The sequence below is a fragment of the Mixophyes fleayi genome, chromosome 1, assembly GCF_038048845.1.
Source record: "Mixophyes fleayi isolate aMixFle1 chromosome 1, aMixFle1.hap1, whole genome shotgun sequence".
Taxonomy (NCBI): domain Eukaryota; kingdom Metazoa; phylum Chordata; class Amphibia; order Anura; family Limnodynastidae; genus Mixophyes; species Mixophyes fleayi.
The window spans coordinates 340339240-340356245 of NC_134402.1; the positions used below are offsets into that span (position 1 = coordinate 340339240).

Genomic DNA, 17006 nt, shown 5'->3' on the forward strand with positions numbered 1-17006 from the left:
CATACAGCCAATGTCATTAAGAACTATCTTCATCGTAAAGAAGAACAACTAGTCCTGGAAGTGATGATATGGCCCCCACAGAGCCCTGATCTCAACATCATTGAGTCTATTTTGAATTACTTAAGGAGACAGAAGGATTTGAGCAAACCTACATCCACAGAAGATCTGTGGTCAGTTCTCCAAGATGTTTGGAACAACCTCCCTACTGAGTTCCTTCAAAAACTTTGTGCAAGGGGACCTTGAAGAATTGATGCTGTTTTGAAGGCAAAGGGTATTGACCTCAAATATTGATTTTATTTAGATTTCTGTTCATTCATTTTGCATTTTAATTGATAAAAATAAACTATTAACACTATTTTTGAAAGCATTCTGACTTTGCAGCATTTTTTTCCACACCTACCTAAAACATTTGCACAGTATATATATATATATATATATATATATATATATATATATATATATATATATATATATATAACATTTTTAGACCAGAGGTCTTAGCTATGACCAGGCCCCCTTTATGTGTGCCCAATGCTGACGAGAAATTAGGATACATTGGGAAAAATAATGAGAGGAAGGCAACCCTAGAGATGGATGGACAAGTGACATGAATGGTGGGTATGGGCTGGTGTCACACACAAGAGCTTCGTGTCCTTGCATATTGAAATTGGTACTTGAGGTAGTTTCATTTACTATTTGTAAGGGTACAGATTATTTAATTTTTAATTTATTAATACCTACCAAGCAGTCACTTGTTTTCATTAATCTACCTCGCAATTACAGCGAAGCGTTGAATGGTTGCTATGGGTTACAGGTGACAGTTAGTGCCTGAGTAACCGGGTTAGAGCGCCACATTGTCAGCTGTCACTCTGCTCTCTCATGCTGGGTCGTCTTTCCACGGACTGTACCACTTCTTAGGGGAGGCCGGGCAGGTTAGGCAGCTCGGAATAGCACTGTGTAGACTGATATTACGAGGTATTGATAAGACTGGTACTGACGACTCTTGGCTCATCCATCCTGGTGTGTGCCAGCTGAGGCTCCGGCGCCTTGTTGGTCTCTTGCCCACCGCCCCTCCCTGTCCCCCCCGCACGAGTAAGGCCTCGCACACACGTGCAGTCCCGCGCTGCTTCCGGGTTCCCGCAGAGTGAGCGAGCTCGGCCAGCGGTATGGCGGCAGAAGAAGAGGCAGCGGCCCAGGACCTGCTTGCAGCTGTGCTCCGTGACCTCAAGGGGCCAGAGGGGCAACCACGGCTACAAAACCGGAGCGTTAGCCGTGATGAGGCCGAGGGGGAACTGGCCGAGGCTGTGTTGCGACTGGTGGGGGGCAGGTGAGGGCTGCCCCTTGTGAAGGGGAAGGTGGGCGGTGTGCCATAGACTCTGTGATGATATAGGTTTAGGGATATATATTGGGCTGTGTTTCCTGATGTAGAACCTATGCCTCCCCTGCTCTTGTGTAATGAGGACCTACTGGGACTTGTAGTTCCACAAGGATTTGTAGTTCCTTATCTGCTGGATTGCCAGCTTGTCTTAAGCCCGGTGTGCATCAATTTTTATAAACTGGTTTGTAATAGTTCAAGTGACCATAGCCTTACTAAACGTAGATTGCTTGGTATCCATATTGATTATACATTTATATGGCTTACTATGCTCAATGTAAAACTGCGAATAGTACCGAACTTGTTTATATATATATATATATATATATATATATATATATATATATATATATATACATACATACATACATATACATACACCGTTTTACACATCTGTAGAGTTATGTCAGACTATGTACTAATTTAAGATCCTTCAGCAATAGCTCAATAAAACATAGTAATAAAGAAGTCAACTTATCAGATACCAGCTGTGAGCAGTCTGGAGATGTCACAACAGGCCCACACTTCATGCCTGACATACCAGCCATACATTGCTCACTTAACATCAGTTACATTCATTCTTCTATCCATATAAGCGTGTGATAGCCACAGTCCTCATACAAGTAATTCAGTATTTAATCCTATGTTGTGCTGCTATTTTAAAAAGGAAAACAATTTCAAATTCAGCAATTGCCTGGGTCATAGAGAAAATCACCTCTTACTTTTTGGTAGCCTATAATAATCTATGGCAACAATTTCAACTATTTTAATTTAGGTGAATCTTAAGTCTGAAAAGTTTTTGAAAACAAGTATTTCAAGTTACAAATTCAGTGGGACTTTATTGTCATAAAAGAAACGGAAGCCTTAATGGTTTCATCATTTATCTGTCTCCAATGTTTTTGGTGTTATTACAATGGCAGACTTAAAATATCTGTTTCATTTAGTTTTTTTATAGAACTGTCATAGCACTTTTACCACAAGAATTCTTCAGTGTTGCACCCTTGTGCTGTAATAGTTGACACATGTTTGTTGAAAATGCAATCTTCCTGATAGGGTCACATTCTGTGTTTCCTAGCATTTTCCCTTGTTTTTTTTGTTTTTGTTTTTTTAAATTACCAGCATGGCAAATTCACCTATTCAGGGACATCAATGACTGAATAGTGGCCTCCTCTCTCAGCAAGACTAGCTGCTTATGCTGTGTGATCAGATTTCATGCATGCTTTGATGTCCTAATGTGGTACAAAAAAGTTATATGGTGAGGGTGATGCATTGCTTCTATGCAAATATACTGTGTGCCCTTCATTGACCAGGGAACACATGATAGTTCACTGAAAAATATCATATAGCTCATAACTTTATTAAAGATTATATTGCAAGGATAGTACTAGAGAGGATAAACTGATACACAAGTCTCGTCTTTTATATAATTAGCATTCTGCACAAAATATGACCCATATTGTTATTTTTTTGCCCGGTCTGGCCATGTTTCATTAAGGAGCAGTCAGTTAAAGAATAAACTAGCTGTACTTTACAAAAAAAATGTTTGCATCTAATGGTTTGTCACCCTTGAAAAATATGATTTCTAGAAATTCTAAGTATAACCTTTCAATATTAAAGCTACAGTTTTATAAAGGGAAGGTCTGTATTACAATTAAGACACATTGATACATTGATACCAGTTGTACACAAAGCAAGGTCAATGTGTGTGTGCATTTTTCTTATTTATTGTCCCAAATTTCAACCGGCAAGTATTATGTACTAACCAACATCTGTCTCTTCTGTCAGTGGAAAAGTTACATTGAACCGCAACCCAGTACAGCTGACATTCCACAGTATGTCAACCATAGCTGTCAGAGGACTTTAGAGTTACAAAGCAAAAAAGAAAGCACAAATTGCATTTAATATTTTATTATCACCATATTACATTGTTAGCAGCATGATACAAACTCCATAAACAATACTGGATGACCCAAACTTAACAAATGTTTCTTTTTTTCCTATGTCCATCTGTATGATTTTACTGATCTACCTCCATAAGATACTATGGTGACTATCTCAGAGATTGTTGTTGTCAGGCTTCCTCTTCATCACAATCGCTGTCTGTCTCAGCAGACTTCCTTCTGTGACAACATATCCTTTTGTACTTCCTTTTTCTAGCAGCATTTCCTGACATGAAACCTACAGGAAGTGTCTTGGTCACCAGGAATGCATTACTATTTGTATTTCTGGTCCCAGGCAAATTGAATATTGCTACGAAACACTATGTTATTTAGCAAGGGATAATGGAATGGAAAGTTAATAAACGTTTTAGTAATTTATTTCTCTGCCTCAAATGATTTATTGCTATCTTTGTATTTTCTCTAGACACATTAATATATATATATATATATATATATATATATATAATTATATTTAACTTTTGCTTCTGATATCTTGGGTTTAATCAATTTGACATTTTATTTAGGGCCCTGGGACTTCTAATATTCTATTTAGGTCCTCCTCCTGACAGTTACTTATAATGATTTTACCAACGACTGGAAAAAAAAAAGTCCCAGCAGGCCGATTCATGTGTACACACTATACAGGTTTTAGAAGATCTGTCTTCAGATCTGAGCTCTTCAACTGCCATAACAATTAGCTGAAAAGATCATGACTCTCTTTTTCAGTGATTTTATGTGCTTTGGGTGGACAATTGTTCATCGTTTCAGGGTACACACTAATGCGATATCGAGCCAAACGGTGGCCTATCGTCCAATTGATCTAGTAATCGGCTGAAAACACTAATGTGTACCTAGCCTAACAATGTGCTCGGAAGGTAGTTAGGGACCAAGTGCAATCTAAATTTTAGCAAGCCTCGTGGTTTCTTCTACATGTAACTGACTGGCTCCTGGCTCCTGATTTGCACATTATTTTACCTACCAATGCTTAGAAGGAGTTAAATGGATTGATACAAACTGGCTTGTTCCCGACGGAACAACCTTCTTATAGAAAGAGTAAGGACAGGAATACAATGACATACTCCACAGGGGACTCCTGAGGAAGCCGCCCAGCACTCAAATAAAAGACATAAAATATTCAGTCACATATACATGAAGCTATTAACTTTGTCTTGTTACATTGGGAGAGCTATTGTAGCAAGCTGTACTACAAAGGAATATGATGTTATAGAGGAATGGTAATGCTTGATGCATTTATGTAAACGTTTTGTCAACAAGAAAGTCATGTCTTAAGTCCAGAAAGGATAAAACCAAATATAACACGTGAGCATCTGGTACTGTTTAGGTGTTCGTGTGTCTACCCCGTACTTTCTTGTTGTCCTTTTTGTTGACTGAACTTATAGTTCATTCATACCAGTTTAATCACTTTGTTTATCCAGTACTGCAAGCAGTGAAAGTTAAAGTGAGTTGCTCAATCCATATGTATGAATTCTTTGTGGCATTTTATAATATTCTGTTCCCTTCCAATGCTTTTGGACTGGTATCTGATACCTTTACCTGTTAATGCAGGGGTGGACCAGCATGGATGGCTGCTTCTCTAGTCAGGGCTGCCGTCCACCAGACTCTGCAGAGTGACTTGGTCTCTTTTGTGGCGAGGGATAAGGATGTTGTGGAGGGAGCGCAAGATGATCCAGAGAGCAAAGATCGTGAGTATGGTTTTGCAGAACACTTATGTTGCCAAATGGATAGGTCCACATATAATTGTTACTGTTTATGTTTATCCCATTTTCATAAGACATCATTGTGACGTGCAATACATAGGGCTCCCTTTACACTAGAATGCAGAGGTCTGAAGGCACTTACAGATAAATACTTTGTCTCCACATGTTGTCCATTGATCTGAGGTGAGCTCAGTGACCAAAAATGCAGCTAGAACTCTCTTCAAAATAGGAAACATTGTTCCTATGTACACACCATTGATCTTTTGCATGGCATTCACATTGATTGAGCACTTGCATGTACAGACCAGCTTATTATCATAAGCAACATTACATACTATTTTGAGGTGCATTCCAGTCACTGAATGTACCTCTTAGGCACAGAAGTACCCATGAATAAGTACACGCAGTCCTTTGTATGCACATGTGATCAGTAACGCATGCAAAGAAAGTTGTGTAGTCTCTACAGGCTGAGCGAGCTTCATGTCACACAAACTTTAAAAATCATATAAGCCCTAAAGACTTTGTTTGCACGTGTTTGATGTGCAGCATACTGTACAATTGTTTTGCTTTTGTGTAGCTCTGTTCTGCTTTACAAAGTTATTTTGTATTTAATAGAGCGTAAGCTCCCTCTTTTGGTGAGAGTTGGTATATTCACAAGTTGTTTAATCCAGTATGTGTAGAGCAAACAGATATTCTACTTCCTGCAGACTTTTCAGTATTGCTGTTTGGGTTACCTCTGGCTTTGTAGGTATGCTGTCCACAGACAGGTGGTGGAGTATACAAATAGGAGTATGCATAAAATCAAAGCACAGCAGTAAGATTAGGGATAATATTCCTTTTATATAGGAAAATAAATTAATTACAAGTTAAACATAATTGGCTACACGGACACACATACAGTGGATATATAAAGACTATACACCATTATTTAAATTGCAGGTGTTTGTGATAAAAGCCTGAAATCAGGTCTGTTCTTTTTCTATTTTTAATGTGACCTTGTAACCAACAATATTCAAGTGAAAAACAAACAGGACATTTTAAGGAAGATAAGTGAAAATAAAAACCCTGCAATACCCTGGTGGTATAGGTTAGCACATCCTTGCATAACGAGGTTGTAGCTGTGATCAGAATTAACAAATCATATTAAAAATAATGTTCAAAGGTAATTAGCATACACCTGCCAGCAGTGAAAGTGATTGTGATTTTCTTGTTTGCTTCCCACTGGGATAGCAATGGTCCACAAGGAGCTTTCAAATCGTCTACATTATCTCATTGTTGAAAGTTATCAATTGGGAGAGGGGATAAAAAAAATTCAAAGTCATGATATGTACCATGGAACACTGCAGACATTCGTCAATAAAAAAAAAAAAAAGGAGCCGCAGGCACTTCTAACAGGAAATATTCACTCCCTGCAGGTGAAAACAAATCTACTGCCTTCTGGACTATGGGGTAGGGTGGCAAGACAGAACCCTTTTCTCATAAAAAGGACATCCAAGCCTGTCTAAATTTGCAAATAGAATCCATTCATGGTTTGGGGTAACCATGTGGGGAACTGTGTTATGGTCTGATAAGACCAAGGTTGAAGTTTTTGGTGCTAATTCTTAAAGATATGTATAGCGCAAAACAACACAGCTCATCACCCAAAGAACACTATACATCATCAACATTTATTTATATAGCACCAGCAAATTCTTTAGTGTTTTACAATTGGGAACAAACACTGTAATAAGACAATACTGGGTAATACAGACAGAGGAAGGAGGTCCCTGTGTGCAAGCTTACAATTTGTGAACGCATGGTGACAGCAGCATCATGCTTTGGGACTGCTTCTCTTCAACTGATACATTATCTGTAGTCAGGAAAGGGGGCATAATGAATAGCTCCCAAATATTTTGGCACAAAACCTGCTGGCCTCTATCAGAAAGATGAAGAGGAATTTCACCTTCCAACATAAGGATCCAAGTGAAACGTCCAAATGAACATAGGGATGGCTACAGAAAGGGAAGATTACAATTTTAGAATGGCCCAGTCAGAGTAGGACCTCAATTCCATTGAAAACCTGTGGAATGGCCTAAAAAGGGTTGTCCACAGGAGATCCCCTCGCAAATTTGATGACCCTTGAACTTTTTTTGCAGGGAAATGTGGGACAGAATTGCAAAGTTGATAAAGATTTATTCCAAACTACTCACTGCTATAAAAGCAAAAAGTGTTTCCACAAAGTATACGTTTATGGGGTGTGCACACTTGTACAACCAGAGTATATGTAGGCTGTTTATTTTCACTCTTTTCCTAAAAATAAAAATAGTTTTTCACTTGAATTTTGTTAGTTGCAAGGTCACGTTCTATGTGGAAAACGTTCTGTTACGATTTATCTTGATTTCAGCCTTTTGAAACTCCTGTAGTTTCATAAGGCTGTGTATACTTTATATCCACTGTACATCCGATAGGCTGGAGACTGACACTGGCTTGAATACAATTAGAGCATATGAATATTACTGCAATTTGGTGCAATACATTAAAACCTTCTAAAATACACCATCACATGCACTGCGTAAAATTTAGCAACTAATTAAAACAAACATATTCATACAATTTAGAACAGTGTATATGATCGAGGCTCACAAGTTTATACTGTAATGATAATCACAATGAACATGAAAAAGATGTCATGTACATAATGAAACTGGTAATCAAATCACTAGAACAGAGTATTAGTCCATCTGTGAAGAAAGCCTTTGTTATCACTAAGTGTTGACTATCTGAGAATTTTGTCCTAAGTTTTCTCATTGGTTACCGTTATTAGTGCATAGGGATGTTCATTTGACTTTAAAATAATATATTTATATTCTCTTCATACATTCTCTCCACTTCTTTCTTGCTCTCCTTAATACTTTACCTTCTGTTTCTGTAGTACTCAGTTTAGATGCCTTATTGCAACATTGCCTTACCTGTCTGCAAGATATCAGCAGCCAGTGGCAAAAACAGCTGCCTTTACCACCAACCACTAAACGCCAGTCATACACCTCTATTCATGCAATTCGCAACACACGGCGGAAAATGGAAGATCGTCACGTGGCCCTCTTGGAGTTCAACCAGCTTTTTGGCATTACGGTAAATGTGTCATTTCTGCCTTTTCTTCCTGACAATGTTTCTAGTAATTCTTGGTTGTTTAGCAGAGATGTTATTGCAGGACTTGGTAAAATTCTCCAAAAGTTAGAAGAGAATGTAACTGCTCACTGACATTTAGATAGCAGAGTCGCTTCAGCTGTTTACAGTGGACAATTCTATAACTAACCATTTGAGAGTTGTACAAAAAAAAGCTAGGAGTGTGCAGGTTACATAGCATCATCTGTAATAATGACCAGCATATAACTCATCTAAAACTAAACATCACACAATAAACTGAACATTGAGTCTGTGAGTACAGTTTTGTTTCACTTTGAATAATTGAAGCTTCTAATAAACAAGTTTATTGCTTTCAGGATGGTGTGGAACGATCATACTTTGCTGTATTTGATGGGCACGGTGGGTTGGATGCTGCCAACTATGCTGCCACCCATGTACATGTAATGGTAGCTCGTCATGAGGCATTGGTGTCAGACCCAGCCCAAGCCCTGAAAGAATCCTTTCAACGTACAGATGCTATGTTCCTCAAGAGAGCAAGAAGAAAGGTAAATACATTAAAGCCAGTCATCAATGAAGACTTACCTTCTTATATGTTTTTATGTACAAAGCTGTCAGATATTCTTAAATAAACCTTCTTTATAGTCTTCAAAACAGTGATGCCCCACTGGCAGCTTGTGGCTTGGCACAGTACAGTCTAGTGTAAAGTCATGTTGTCTCAGTGTTCTCTTCATCTGTACTATTCTGCTGTCAAAACAGCAAACTGTTTCATTAGTTGAAATTGCTGTTTGGCAATTAGAAGCCACATGGTTTCAATATCTTTGTGACTTCGCTATATGGAGTCATTGTGGTTTCATTGGTTGAAGCCACCTTTTTTGTTATTAGATGAAACTGTGGAAGCTTCCTCTTTGTAGGCTCTTCACAACAGCAGATCTTAATCATCCCTGCTAACCTGCAGAGACCACAAACTACCACCATTAGTTGGTATAAAGACTGGAAGGGGAGGTGGGTAAGTGGCAGTTATGTTGACATGAGGCTACAGTGGGCATAAGGCTGATATGTTGGCCATAGGCTGTATGTGGTGCACATTGTTCTGCTATACATAGTTGTAACACCCCCTTTTCCGGCTAGGGTGTATGTATCAGCGTATGTGTCCTGTCTGCTAATGAATCCTTTACCTCGTATTCAGTGTTGTGCAGTGCCTCTACCTTGGTCTGGGTACCGTAGCACCAGAGGGAGACCAAGGAACCCCCCACCCCCCCTACTCTGGACCACAGGCACACACACGATATACCAGATTGGTCTTTAGAAGTTACACCGGCACATTTATTGCCGATGCATGAGCTTCTAAGGGAGTTTTTCTGACTTGTGTATGCAGTTCAAACGAAACACTTGCAAAAAACATACTATCTAGTATCTCTTCTATTATATATATATATATATATAAGTTTCTCTGGTATACACTGACTAAGTGGTACCTCTTTACCCTCTAACACAGTTCTACAATATCTATCTAGCAAAGATAGCTAACCACAAGAATATGTATTCAGTTCTATCACAGTCACTTTAACGTTGGCAAACACAAGGCATAAAAAACATTTGAAATCAAACCTACATAAGTAAATATGCATTTTCCACCAAGCGGTAGTATCGGCTCAAGCTACTCCTTGTTTACCTCAATGGGATTAAATGTTTGTCAGCTAGTAGTACAAAGCAATGTCCTGGCCCCTTAGGCCCCTCGTTATGGGTTAAACCCAGATGTCAACAGCACTTTACTATATTATTCTCCTCAAATAACACTGGATTCAGTAGGCTTTCCTTGCTCCATAATAAGGATGGCATATACTTTGTGCTTTTGTTACATCCTCTCTCCCCGTAACATAACCATGTAGCTGCTTCAGTAACATAGACTCCTCCCCCAACAGGTACGTGAACTTCTCTTACATATGGTACAGAATAGTAAGGCAATTGGTGCAGGTTCTCACAATTTAAACTCCATCTTTGTCCCCTAACTAATTTTCCCTACACTTCACCCTAGTTATTATATCTGAGTCCAGCAAAAGGGTATAATACAATGTTCTTCAGGCCTCCCCACCTGTTCCCTACCTGACTAATAACACCATACACAGTGCAAGTAAATGAACAGCATCTCCCTCCAAGATGGCTCCTCTCAGTTCAGGTTTCTGTTAAGCTATCTCACTTTTCACTGTGAAGTCTTATCCAATCTCTCAGGATGTCTCTTTCTCGTCCCTCTGTCTCAGGTTCCCGTTATCCTTTCTCTGATGGGCTGCAGAGGATTCCCTCAGGATGTCTGTCCCTCTGAGGCCCTCTCAGAAGCCCAACTGTAGTTTGTAATCGCTCCTTCTCAAGCTCCTCCTCCCCATTGCATGCTGGGAGATGTAGTTGCCTGCCAGCAAGAGAGTCATACAAAGCGCATGTGCAGCCCGCTTGGGTCACAAACGCCACACTGTGTGTACTTTTTTGCCATAATGTGGCCTATAAAGAGGAGCTAGTTTTGTATGCCCACCTCTAAATGATGTCACTAGCAGATTTTCATACAGCCCTCTAGCATTGTCATTTACTATCTTAAAGCAACACAATATAATTTTTTGGGGGACATACTTTTTTTGGACATTGGACTCATGGCTTTGACAAATACATTGAGTACTCTGTTACTGTGGAAGCTAATTATGTTCAGTGACAGCTGCAGAATGTTTGCTTTACTGAGGTACAATCAAAGTAAAAATCCAGGTAAGAAAGTAGAAGGAACAGGTGCACAGTTTAAAATGCCAGTGTTTACAAGTCATCAGTGATTTTTTTAAAGTATGTGGGGGGTTTTTATCTTTGAAAGCCTTCCCTGCCCCCAAAAATAGGTACAGGGGGCATTTGGATGATGGAACACTTCTTGGTGGTAAGGGTCCCTCCCACCACCATGGTCACCCTAAAGTTTGTGTACAGGTAGGGAGAGGCAATGTGTTGTTTTTTTTTGTTTACTTTTATACTGCTAGGGTCAAATTTTGAAATGGTTAACAGTGAATAAAACCAAGTTACAATGATCTATTTGATGGTGGCCGAGCTTCATGCAATAACGGACTTCCAGGACGTAACTACTATCACATTAATGCTAATCGTGGGAGCCCCCTGTTGCTTGCTTAAGCTAGATCATGCGTAACTGGCGTGCTGACTACTTCGTGTTAGCTCCGCCTAATAGGACAAGCTTCATCTGCTGCTGTGACCCTGTCTACCATTGTGTGTTGCATTGGCCTCACTTAAAACTGATGTGGCTCAGGCAAATCGTTTGCCAACTCCTCCTACTTTTGTATTGGTCCCCCTACATAAGACCACTTCCTGAATTTTTCCCAGGGCCACTTTCAGTTCCCAATCCGCCACTGAAGGTTATGAAGATAATAAAATCAAACAGTCCTAGGGTCAACAGATAGGCCACCTATGAATTAGACAAGCTGCATGGCTGTATTGCAGTTCGTTGACATACTTGCCTGCAGTTTTTGCCATATAGGTGAATGATTTGCAGGTCAGTCAGAAAGATTTTATAAATCATATTCATGTCAGGATTGACATGGCTGACTCTGTAACATATCCCAATTGCCTTGACGTGAATACCAAAGTATATGATGTGCAGCTCACTGAAAGATCAGAAGTTTAGCCAAGAAGATAGATTGCATTATTAAGGTAATCAGTATGTTGACTCCCACATCAGGAATGCAAACAAACAAGACAAGCAGTATCCTTGGTAACGACCATAATACTTTTTACTGTATACAATCTGATCATTTCAAAAGCAAATTTAGCACCATGTACGTATGCACGAAGTATACCCTTTGTAGCAATATTACATGTGTTAAGTATTTATGGAACTAGTTAATTATTCAGACACAGAACTTGAAATGAAGGAGCTACTTAAACTCTGCACACCATGCCATATCAGAGATCCGGCTATACGCTTTACAAGCAGGTGGGAAGACACCATGTTGTTTTATGGTAAATATGGCACTCTGGATTCATCAAATGTGTCCTTCCATAACGAAGACATTTGACATCATTGGTAAACAGTGCCAACGATTATATAGGACCTCACCATGATAAGTGAAAAGCAGTGCAATCAGTCCACACCTAAGTGTTCTGGAATATAAACATTATGCTCCTTGTCAAATATGTCAGGCTTTAGTTTTACATTACTAAGCTTTTATTCTCTAAAACAAACATTTACTGTCTGTTGCAAATGTTAAATTGGTGCTGTTACTCTGGACTCAGACCTGCTCCTCCTACTCTATCTTTCTACAGAGACTGCGCAGTGGTACCACTGGTGTGTGTGCACTGCTGGAGGGTGAACGGCTCCATGTGGCTTGGTTAGGAGACTCCCAAGCACTTCTTGTACAACAAGGGAATCCAGTGACACTCATGGAGCCCCACAAACCAGAGAGAGAGGTGAGCTGAGGTGTGCGCCTCTCCCGTAGTATTACTTTATACAAATATATATGATAACCAGAAGTGTTAAAATAGGTATTAGAATGTCAAACAAATATAAAAAGTTCTATATTAATTAAAATAAGAATTGTATACATAGGAAATGTGCTTATTATGAATATGAAAATCTATACATTTTACTGGAGATACAGTAGCAGTTAGAGGATCTGTTATAGCTCTTTACAGACTCTTCGTTGAGTAGAAACAGACTGAAGAGCTGGTAGGAAAGTCAGCTTTAGTAATTTAGCCTCCCAGTGAAAAATACTATAAGCAGAAATAATACTGGCATGTTCTTTTTTTGTTTGTTTGTTTTTTCCACTTCTGTGTTTATTTAAGGCTGGTTTTGATTTACTTCTTACACAACTTTCACAGGATGAGCGTGAAAGAATAGAGTCCCTGGGGGGCTGCGTTACTTTTATGGGGTGCTGGCGGGTTAATGGGACCCTTGCTGTATCCAGAGCTATTGGTGAGTAAATGACTTATTCTGGTCTATTTTTAGTTCCTTAAATGTAATAATTCCATTCTGGGGGTGTCTTCCAGTGTGACTCTTTGTTATTACCAGCTATAGATTATAGCAGTGCCAACACAACAGTTAATTATGCTGCATTTCTTCTGCCTTCAACAAAACTGGAAGTGTTCACCTGCTAACATTGACAGTCTAGGCCTACTGGCACACAAGTGCTTTGTGCACTCGTGTATTTAACTCTGTGTTTGCATACTCTTCAGGGAGTGTAATCACGGAGTTTCTTGCCCACAAGCCCTGATAAACTGTATAGATGTTACCCACTGTGTTGATAGAGCTTATAGTGCAAGTGTTCCAGATATTGGGTGACATGGGGGAGGTGGCACCATGTAAAAACACTAGAGCAGACAATTAATTTGCAAAATGCACTGCACAGACAGTTTTTATATATGACCCACAACAAGAATACCTGGTCTGAGCTATCATAGATCAAGTGATTTAATAGCAATATGCCACTAAATATTAGCAATTTATTCACTTGCTAATATTTTAGTGATGATTCTCATTAATCAACTACAATTTAAAACAGGTACTCACCTTGAGATATGTAAATTTATTGTTCCTAATTAGAGTGCACTTACCTGTGATATATTACCTTTTTAACTATATGCTTAGAAATGTTCTTTTTATTTTCTTATTACATGGTGTGTTGCCTTTTTTTTTTTTTTTTTTTTTTTTTTTTTACAGTTTTCGTTTACTTTGCATCTTATTTTTGCCATCTATAGGGCTTTTATTTATATATATATATATATATATATATATATATATTTTTTTTTTTGTGTTGCAAGTGCTTTTACCAGTCTTTTACATGATATACAGCATTATAAGTATGGTGTTCTACTTGGCAACATTATTGAGAAATCTTCCTTGCCCGAACAACTTAATGAATGACCCCAACCATGTGTTTACTCTGCCTGTTATGCGCAGACAAGTACACTAAGCATGCTTCCTATTTATTAGGCTAAGAAAATGTAGACTTACAAAATGCCCATATACCACCTACCTAAGTAGATATATCGGCTGCCTAAATGGATCATTATCATGTCAGCAAAAAGTGAGACTAATGTGAAAAAGCAGTAACAATTACCATGTGTCCTCTACTGCCTGCTTAGAACACCATCAGCAAGGGATGTGTTATAAAAGGGGAGACGTATACTGAAATGAATACATGTGAATACACTTTAGTGAAAATAACATACCTGGTGGTTCATAAGAGTGGAATTATATATGGTTAGGATTTTAGAAAGAGCCTTGTATCTTCCTTCAAGTAGGTGAAGAAACTTGTGTCCTAGAGGACACTGTTTTCCCCACAGTAACCCAATAATTTATAACCATTTTGTCCTATTTTCAGGTGACATTGACCAAAAGCCATATGTGTCTGGAGAAGGCGATGTGACTTCCCACATTCTCAGTGGTTCAGAGGACTTTTTGGTCTTGGCTTGTGATGGTTTTTACGATGCGGTATCATCACCAGAAGTACCTGGACTTGTTCTAGATCACCTTCGGGAAAATGGTGGTAATGGGCAACATGTTGCTGAGAGGCTGGTAACTGCGGCTAAAGAGGGTGGTTCTAGTGACAATATAACAGTGCTGGTGGTCTTTCTTCAGGAACCTGCCAAAGTCCTGGAGGATTTTTTGGCACATGGAAGTGGGGATGGTGAACCATTGTTTGATTTTGGGGGTGGGGGAGTGGAAGTTGTGTCGGATAATGCTGCTTGATAAATCCACTCACTGATTGATTTGACAATCTAAGAATATTTTGTAAGGTAAGGCCATAGGTTTTTTTGACTCCCACATAGGGGTCATGTGTCATCAGCTTTTCTATGTGAAAACGATCAGAGAAAGTTTTACTGAAGGAATATAAAGTAACAATTCAGATCAAATACTTTTAGAAAAAGGAAACAACTTCTTTGTATTTAATATTGTATATCTTGGTGATATGCTGGTTTGAAATTGGTTTTCTCTAGTCAGTATGATTATGTGAAAGCATTATCTGCTCTCCCAGTTTATTTACCTCTGTTCTGATGTTTTTTTACACAGTATTATGTTATGCGAAGACAGATTACTGTATGGATTTCTCAGACTGCAGAGTGATTTGCTACAATTACAGTCTGAGTGCTATTTGTAATGTTATCATGACTAAAGGCTAAATCCATTTAAAGGGCCAACCACTTTCATGTTCTTGTATGCTGGGCACCCCTGAAATAATCTTAATATACCATTGTGAAAGGGGACGGACATGAAAAATGAAAACCTTTAAAAAAAAAAAAAAAAGAATTTCTTGCTATAGAAAAATCGCCTAAAGTGGAGAGTGATCAGAAGTACTCCCTTCGCTGGTTGGTAACACATTTTCAGTCATTGGACCACTACAATTCATCGGGACGCACAGTGGGTACTCTGACCAGCCACATAGAAGTGACAATATAACTTATATTGCGTATGCTGTCAATGTAAGGCTCACCTGCACCTTCTTTGGACTGTAGCGTAGTAATTGTTAAGCAGTATAACTGTTTTGACGGATACAAAGGAGGCCTTTATTTTAACCGTTAACAGAATGAAACTTAAAAGATGCAGTACTTTTTCAGTAATGAAAATCATCTACATATTAACTACTACATGCGCTGATGTGAGCAGAGTTGTATTGCTCTAGGAAGTCTCCTTGCATGTAACATTCCTATAGCAATTAAACTAAAAGCTAGCATTTGGAAACTATTGTTTCACTGTGGATCAATGTACCCACAGGCTGAAGTTACTGTATCTTTAAAGCCAGCTCAGCCTGCACTGCTTATAGTGGTATCGCTGTATTTGTGTGCAGTGAAAAAAAACAAAAACAACATTCCTTCGGTAAATCTCACACAAACTTATATAACATTATCTTTGCGGTCAGTACATACAGAAATGCATTGCAGTTATTGTTTGTGACCATTAGTCACACAGGACAGTGCTAACATGTCTTATTTTTTTCTACTTTAAATAAAAGTTACATTTATGGTGTGGTTCTATGCAGTATTAATACCCCCCTCACGGTATAGGTTTTTTTTATAATATGTGGAATTTTTCCCTTTTCATTAAATCAAAGTATCCTACCACTTGTTATTTTACTCAAAAAGGAGTGCATATCACTACTCGTACAATTTTAATGTTGTGATTCGACTTGTCTTTGGTGCCTATTTAAACATGTTTTAGTATTTACAGTGTTAATGTTTTATACAGGTAAAGCTATAATTTTATTTTCTATTCATTTCTAAAGATAACCTCTGCATTGGCATCGGACTGTCTTGGGATTCACTAGTTTTCTGTGATTGTGAGGGACTTGAGTTCTCGATAGACTGTATTGTCACTGTTAAAGCTACATATTCTGTTCAGTATTGTAATTAACGCAAAGGAAAACAGACTGTTATATACCCTGTATATGCCTATGAGTATTGTACAAATAAATGTTTGCTTATATAAGTACATGGAGACTGTTTAAATCATTTCATAACCTGTCAGTGTGTGTAGTGTATGTTTCACTAATTGTCACTGTTTAACTCCTTCATGACCAGGAGTATTTTATATATTTCTTGCCAGACCACATTCTGCAGTCTTGTTTTTGTGAGATGTGTTTTGTTTTTAACTGAAAATCATTTTTCATACTGCTTTATGTTGCCTGTTAAATTTCACATTGTTATGCTTTTTCTGGAGAATAGCACACTGGAATAAATTTTAGCCACTTTTTAATTATACTGGCGTCAGTGGTATGAGGGCTCTCGAGCCACGGTATCCTAGTTTATATATTGCTGCTATTTTGGACTAGTGGAGAAATGTTTGCTTACTTATGCAGGCGAATATGCTCTACCCTG

At 38.5% G+C, this 17006-nt stretch overlaps 1 protein-coding gene and 1 long non-coding RNA gene across 2 annotated transcripts in view; one reads left to right on the plus strand and one right to left on the minus strand.

Moving 5' to 3' along the window:
- LOC142161060 (uncharacterized) overlaps positions 1-1063 on the minus strand; it is a 69969-nt gene extending 68906 nt beyond the window's left edge. Inside the window, exon 1 of the long non-coding RNA XR_012693343.1 lies at positions 742-1063. This is a non-coding gene — a long non-coding RNA (uncharacterized LOC142161060). The remainder of the gene's footprint in view (positions 1-741) is intronic.
- On the plus strand, positions 976-16620 carry PPM1F (protein phosphatase, Mg2+/Mn2+ dependent 1F). The gene is made up of 7 exons (XM_075216276.1): positions 976-1327; positions 4882-5018; positions 7945-8144; positions 8516-8704; positions 12459-12602; positions 13014-13107; positions 14516-16620. The coding sequence occupies exons 1-7, from the start codon at positions 1167-1169 to the stop codon at positions 14881-14883; spliced, it is 1293 nt and encodes a 430-aa protein (XP_075072377.1). The 5' UTR covers positions 976-1166; the 3' UTR covers positions 14884-16620.
- Positions 16621-17006: the final 386 nt, after the last annotated feature.

Excerpts from the sequence above, each read along its gene's own strand:
- PPM1F (XM_075216276.1), top strand. The coding sequence starts at position 1,167 with ATGGCGGCAGAAGAAGAGGCAGCGGCCCAGGACCTGCTTGCAGCTGTG. Across the intron at positions 5,019-7,944 it reads TGATCCAGAGAGCAAAGATC|TACTCAGTTTAGATGCCTTA; the intron begins GTGAGTATGGTT and ends CTGTTTCTGTAG. Across the intron at positions 12,603-13,013 it reads CCCACAAACCAGAGAGAGAG|GATGAGCGTGAAAGAATAGA; the intron begins GTGAGCTGAGGT and ends CAACTTTCACAG.